The sequence below is a fragment of the Nannobrachium achirus genome (genome assembly GCF_963921795.1).
Source record: "Nannobrachium achirus genome assembly, chromosome: 11".
Lineage (NCBI taxonomy): Eukaryota > Metazoa > Chordata > Actinopteri > Myctophiformes > Myctophidae > Nannobrachium > Nannobrachium achirus.
In genome coordinates, this window is record NC_137820.1 from 24,912,225 (window position 1) to 24,919,690 (window position 7,466).

Here is a 7,466-nt window from a genome sequence, read left to right on the forward strand (position 1 = left end):
CTGTCGGCAGCTCTTTAAAGGTTACACCTGCACGCACACACTCACACACACACTGGAGGGGTGAGTCATGCCGGTCTTTGTTCTTCTGCTCTGTCTACGTCAGTCTGTGGATCACCTGTGCTACAAGAGCACGCATGTGTCCTCACCTTCATCTCTCTCTCTCTCTCTCTAACCCTTCTTTCTTTTCCATCTTCTTAAACGGTAACATCGTGAGATTTAGTCTCTGAGAAACTAAAATGAACACTGGGGATTTCACTTTGTAAATTTCACTTTTTCATCTCCTTCGGTTCTCATAAAAAATAAACAGCCGTCTTAACTCATTGCATGCCAGGCCCGATAGTCCCGAGATTATTTTAATGTCTTTCCCTGCCAGGCCCGATAGTCCCGAGAATTTCCGCCATTTTGAAAAAAAAAAATTTTTTTTCAAAAGAATTTTTTTTTCAAAAACATTTTTGGACCCCAAAAAATGTAGTAGGCATGATAGAAATCGCGAAATTGCATGTTTAACCCCCATAGCAACCCCATCTATCAAACATGGCAGCCATCTTTGTTTACATTTTAGGAAAACATAATGGCTTGTATCTCATGAATGCCTGAACGGATTTTCATTCGGATTTTTTTGTTTGAAAGCTGTGAGCAATGTGAACACACGTGGTGCATTATCTAGGCATGGGTGTGCATGATCCATGCACTATGAATTACATGGAAGTCTATGGAGACCAGATGCAACATTGAGTACGAAGGTATGTTAAAATGGCGGGGAATGTGTTAATGAACATTTAATTGTATTTATTTCAGTGCTTTCTCTCGCAGTTACATGCAATGCAGTAATTTATTGTTGCATTCTCTTGCTGAAACCCAAGAAGGTTGTTTGCCACGAGATATAGATCCCCAAATGAGGACGCACTGTGGGGTTTATCAGAGGAAACAAAAGTGTTTTCTAGAACTCTGTTACTCATCTTCATGGTGATCTTATTCTCTGAAAGGGTCTGTATTTCGTCACTCACCTGTTCCCCTTTATACCCTTTTTTATGTTCCGTGTGTGTGTCCTGTGATAGCTGCGGATGATGGGACGGAGAGGGTGTGCGACACCTTGCTCATGTGCATCATAACGGTACTGAACCAGGGACTGAGGAATGGAGGAGGCGTGGGGGACATTCTCAGGAGGCCCTCTAAAGAGGTCAGGAAACCACATGTCTGAATGATGACATCAAGTAATAACATTGTAGGGTAAATGAGTTTACATTAGATGGATGTATCACCTGTTTTCCTGTATGTACACTGTCCATTTGCACTGTGTATTCTGTCCATTTGCACTATTATGTCCATGCACTTGTTCGATCGCTGGAGTTGTCACTGCACCATGTTTGCCAAAACAAATTATTGAAAACCTGGAAATTAAGTTTCTGATTCTGATCAGTTCATTCTATTTATTCTGTCTATTTTAAAGGCCCAATTCAGAATAGTTTGGAATGTAATAATAATCAAGTTTTAAGTTTATTTCGCCATTTACATTAAAATTGTCATTAAAATGCATTGGAATCCTTGTTCACAAGCCACACAGAAGCAAAAACAAACATATACAAGACAGTACAGAAAAGGACATGGGTACAATCAGCATAGCGGCTCAGTGCATCAGTTGTATAAAAAAAAACGTTCAATCCCTCTTCGTACCTTAATGTTGCAAGAAGTTTCTCTTTGTACCGTATATGCTGATGATGACTGTGTCATTGTTGTTTCATTTGTACTCATTTACCTACTTACTTTATATTTCCACCTACTATGCAGGAGCCTCTGTTTGCTGCCCGGGTGGTGTATGACCTTCTGTTCTTCTTTATTGTCATCATCATCGTTCTCAACCTCATCTTTGGTGTGATCATTGACACCTTCGCCGACCTGAGGAGCGAGAAACAGAAGAAGGAAGAAATCCTCAAAACCACTTGCTTCATCTGTGGTGTGTGTTAAACTGTGCTTCACACTTTGATATTGTAACATTGTGCAGCACACAAACACACACATACCTCATCCCGTCTTTTGTTTCATAACAGGGCTGGAAAGAGACAAATTTGACAACAAGACGGTGTCATTTGAGGAGCATATCAAGTCAGAACACAGCATGTGGCACTACCTTAACTTCATGGTTCTGGTGAGGGTGAAGGACCCGACCGAGTACACCGGCCCTGAGAGCTACGTGGCTCAGATGATTAAGGTTAGTAGTGTTTTGGTATGATTCAGGACATTGTAGTATACTTTGAGGCTATTTTGGCCATAAAAGCCTGAAGTGCCTGATGAAGTAAAATATAAACATATAGTCAGCATGCCGGTTTCATAGTTTTGGGAGTTTCTGGTCTTAATCTGTTTCGGCAGTCAGGTGGCGTACGCAGTGCTTTAGAAAACATTGCGCCTTCTGCAGCAAATGTGTGGAAAGAAAGAAAATGAAGAAAATGCCCAAAATAGTATCTAGCCCTCTGCCCAAATTCCAATTAACTCTCCATATCCATTGTTGGTGGATGGAGATGTGGCTCTATGCTCACATAGCACGGAAACTAACATGTGCTCCTTGCATGCTGGGACACAGCACAGTTAAATAGAGATTACACCCAGTGTAGTCAAGCTCGCTGTATGATAAACTTTGCTTGAGATACACAATCTCCCAGTGACTCATTCCTACATCAGCAACTTGTTTGTGGAATAGGTAAAAAAAAAATTGAAGTGCCTGTTCCCTTCATATTGGTTTATAACTGCTATCTCCATTTTCCACATTGTCTTTCTCTCATACCGGTCTCTCTCCCCGTATCTCCTCTTCCCTCCCAGGAGAAGAACTTGGACTGGTTCCCCCGCATGAGAGCCATGTCTCTGGTGAGCAGCGAAGGGGACAGTGAGCAGAACGAGATGCGCTCCCTGCAGGACAAACTGGAAAGCACCGTCACTCTGGTGACCATGCTCTCTGGCCAGCTGGCCGAGCTGAAGGAGCAGGTGAGGTCACACTTCATCAATGGGTCTCAGTGCAGCCTGAGCTCAAAGTCTAAATGAACCCCTCTAAAATGTACAAACTGGAACAAATTCAGGAAAACAATACATTTTTAAAAGGTAAGCCCACAGTAGGCCTTAACCCCTGTACATGCTTGGCATGATGTATAGCACGTATACAACATACTATGTACATGCCAGTCCACTAAATGTGGCGTCTGAATGAGGCGAGAGGGCAGACTGGCTGCTCTGCAGCAGTGTGACTGATCAGTCCCATCACCTGCCTCCTCTGCATGTGATCCTAGTCACAGACTTGTCCTTGTTCCTCTTCTGCCACATGTGTGAAAAAACAACTCTCCCAGATCGAGGGAAAGATGAGGATCACACAGTCCCATAAACAATACTTCATCACCCTTATGTTAAAATAAATGAATACAATAAATTCAACCTGCTGCCTGCTGTTGCTCAACACATAAGGTAGTCTTATTTATGAGCCTTGCCCTGCAATACAGGTGAACTACAGTTTGCAATTCTTGTTTTTGTTTTTACCTCAGTAACTATAGCTAACTTCACACTCTAGTAGGGTAACACACAGCGTTGGCGTAACCCAGGGGTTAAAAACCACATAATAATGCTACTTTGGGATCACTGATGCCAAGGAATAAGTATTGAATGAAATGGTGTGATGTCATTAGAATAGGTTAGGCTTTCTTACATGGTCGGACCAAGTGGTGATGATGGGACGTGTTAACAGAGAAGCAGTCAGTTCTACTCTAAATTAAAATGATACACGTTTATTCCTCACAATATGGAAAGAGGAAGTCCAAATAATTTACTGCATTTTATAACCTGTTATTTCTTGAATTATTTGTATCCATGCTGCATCGTCCAGTCCCTTTCCCTCCATCAAATGTCTTATCGAACACTTACCCAGCAAAGTTAAATGTCATTTTACTAACACTACTATTGTCATTGTTAGACACATGTATACATTCTCTCCTCTCTTTCTTCCTTTCACTCACTCACACTCTCTCAAACTCTATACATATCTTTTTTTTTTCTCCACAGATGACGGAGCAAAGGAAGAACAAACAGAGACTTGGTTTCCTGGGTACGCCTAAGGCCAACCACCACATCTCAGCCCCCTGAGGGCCCAGAGAAACAGTCTGGGCACAGTTTAGGACCCCTGCTAAGAGAGTCCGCACACACACAACACAGTACCCTCAAGCACCTGGCATTTACCCTGATACAAACCCATAGTCACAGATAATTACATTACATGGAGCTGATGAGAACTGACTTCAGAGTCAAAAAAGTGCCTTGTCTTTAACACAAATGTAGCCTTATTTAACAACAACACTTACACTCGCACAGAGATGAATAGTGGTGCACCTTTTAGGGTACTGTAAAACAGGGCCATGGCCCTTATTTGTCCTTATAGTCTACGAGTCCTCGCTTGTGGAATGATTTGCCCGACATGACAGACATGTGCCACTGTTGGCTGAGTATGCCACAGGTGCAGAGAACGGTGAAGTTAAGGTAAATGGATTTAATAGAATTCCATGTAGGCGTCCGTGAGTCATGTGACCTCCCCAGACTGTATCTGACTTTGAGACCAGGTCATCCCTACAGGTCAGATGGTCAGTTCTTCCATTCCGGATTGGTCCGATTGAGGGAAGGGAGTGCGTGTGGTTAACGTTAAGTATTCTCCTCCCACTTTTAGATTTTTACAGTTTTTCACATGTCAAATTAACATACCGGTAACTGGAGTATTGTTTTCTTATTAAGAAAAAGGTTCATTCGTTTTTTTTTCGTCTTGCTGCCTCACTCATTAACTTTTATATACTGTACATTGCAGTTTTTGACTGTGCACTTTTAAAACAATTGAGTGAAATGTTTAAGTGCTATAACTGGATTTATTTTGCCCCCTGTGTCTTGTCTGTAACTCTGTATGTCCTGTATATGCATTCACTGCACCATTTTAATATACGTTAAAACGGAATGTCTACGGAATTGTACAAAGTACAGTACAGTATATAATGCAGAGATGTGGATGAAGATAATCTGATCTCCTGTGTGGAACTTACTTGAAAGGCCTTATGTGTCTAAATCCTATATTGGTACAGCATGTCATGTCGACAGAAGATATAGTTGCTTATAAAGTTAAAGTTCAATGTAAAGATTCTTGATTGATGACAGCTAATAGCTAATACTACTGTAATATTTACTTTACTGTCATACCATCTCCCTCTTCTGAGGATTTTTCTTTAATTTCTTCTTTGGTCAGTGTTTTAAAAAGTTGTATTGTCAATCCATCCCACTAGCTTTTGTAAGACTGCTATTATTTTCAGTTGACCTGAAAGCGCGTTTTGAACTTGCACGAGCACGTTGCAGGAAATGAGTGTACATGCACATAATAGGACTCGGGAGTTGTCCTTTTACACTTAAGAAAGATGGGTTAACTTTATTTTGATGCTGTGTTGTAATAAACGTTTGACAAGATGAGACTCCTTGTTGAGCTTTGTCAGCACTAGCAGTATTGGAATTTTATACATAATATTAGTCATTGATGATGGATACAAATTAATATACACACACATTATAGCACTAACATAATTAAGCTGGTTCACCATACCCGTTCACAACAACACCCCTCTATGGTCAGTGGAGTGTGGGGCAAGAGGAATTACTGACACATGACAATCCTCATCCACGTCGGTGGATGTCAATTAGTAAGTCTTAGTTAGTTTACCCCTCAAATTCTCTGATCTGACATTTTAGAAGTATCTAAACTTTGTTTTGCCATTAGAAGTAGGCTAGTGAACTTTTCATAAAGTTTACTGTAGGCCTAGGTTAATTTTGAACAAAACAAAAGGTTTTGTTGTCTTATTATATTGAATCCTTCATTGTACATATTCTGGGTAGTTACTTGGTTCCTGCCACAGGAGATTGAGTCCCGACTGCCATCCCATTTAACCATTGCGATTGTAAGGGAGGCTATTGTGTCACACTTGAACAAAAATAATTCTCTTAATATCACACCATTACTCGATCGATAGTCAAATATAAATGAGGTTGGTTTGTCTGTCAAACCCTGGTTTCCCATATTCACTGTGACATACAATTACTGAATCATTTGATAGACATTCTACTTCTTTGTAGAGGAGAACCAACTCAAATGGAAAATCCACCAGATTACTCTGTTATTCTTTTGCTGTATACCTTTCCAAATAGGACCAGAAACTACTGTATTCAGTTGGGATTACCTATAAGGTTCAGAACATATTTTCCTCTTGCACACAAAATATCTCAAACCTATTCAAAGGATTGCCATGAAACCTGCTGAGAGCATACATGCCTTGAACCTATACTGACTCTGGTGACCCAATAACCATTCCAGGTTTTACATAAAATAGCTTCTCCTGTCCTGCCAGCAGCATGCTCAATATTTGATCTTTTACATCTACAGTAGCCTATTGTAATACCTTAACTCTTGAACTAATGAATACAACTTAAGTCTAGAAAAGTCAGTTGGTCTATATTGGTTGGTGCTCTACCTGCATGGTTTTTGCAAAGGTAATGTATTGTAAAGGTTACACTGCCATCTAGTGACGATTCATTAATTCTGTACTCTATTAGACCGAATCCAGTCTTCAGGTTTTTGCTCATCATTTTTGGTTTGAAAAACAGTTTTGAGACTAGGAAGGAAAGATTATGAAGCTACTATTCTGCTCATTAGGCTTTGACTGTGAGAATAATGTAGCTATAGGAGACTATTACTACTACTGAATTAAACAAATACAGATCAAATTCAATGCATTGTGGATGCAGTCAAGTCTGTTAAGATTAGACTATAGTAACATTTGAATAAGATCTGAGTATAAAATGTACCCATAGGCTAAGGATAAAATCTTACTCTTTAGGCAAACCAAAGATTGTGGCCAATGGTAAAATGTTAAAAGAGTTGTAGCTTTTTCCTATACAACCAACTGTACACCAGGCATTTTAATATAATTAACATAATTATGAACACTAGCTACCATTAAAATATGTATAAGACCATAATATTGAATTTATTGCACAAAATTGGTGGAGACAAGTCACATAGCTGCAACTGGAAAGTTTTATAAAATCTCTTTAAATACAAAGACTAATAAAGTGGAAAATAGACATGAATAAAACAACAATTTATTTTCAAACATCACGAAATAGCATTAGGCCTATACAAAGTTAAGTTGATTTATAACAAAAATATTTCTCATTTGAAGTGGATGGTAGTGTTCACGCTACCATCCACTCCCATCAACTTCAATTGAGAAAGATATTTTGTATCTTTATCTTTAGCTTGCCCGGTGGTGGGAATGACCTTACTGACACTTATAACTGGCTGCATTCACTCTAATAATTAACCACGTTTTGAACAGTGCAGGAGTTGTAAAGGCCCTAATGTTAGACCATCTGCATGCACTAAAAGGTAAGACGTTTAAAGAATCGTA

General features: G+C 39.7%; 1 protein-coding gene across 1 annotated transcript; it reads left to right on the plus strand.

Annotated features, from left to right (window-relative positions):
- Positions 1-712: 712 nt before the first annotated feature.
- Positions 713-4,154, plus strand: LOC308294239 (inositol 1,4,5-trisphosphate-gated calcium channel ITPR2-like; the record flags this gene model as incomplete). Its single annotated transcript, XM_080736966.1, has 6 exons — positions 713-743; positions 1,059-1,180; positions 1,789-1,954; positions 2,049-2,209; positions 2,815-2,976; positions 4,039-4,154. The coding sequence occupies 6 exons, from the start codon at positions 713-715 to the stop codon at positions 4,117-4,119; spliced, it is 723 nt and encodes a 240-aa protein (XP_080593092.1). The 3' UTR covers positions 4,120-4,154.
- Positions 4,155-7,466: the final 3,312 nt, after the last annotated feature.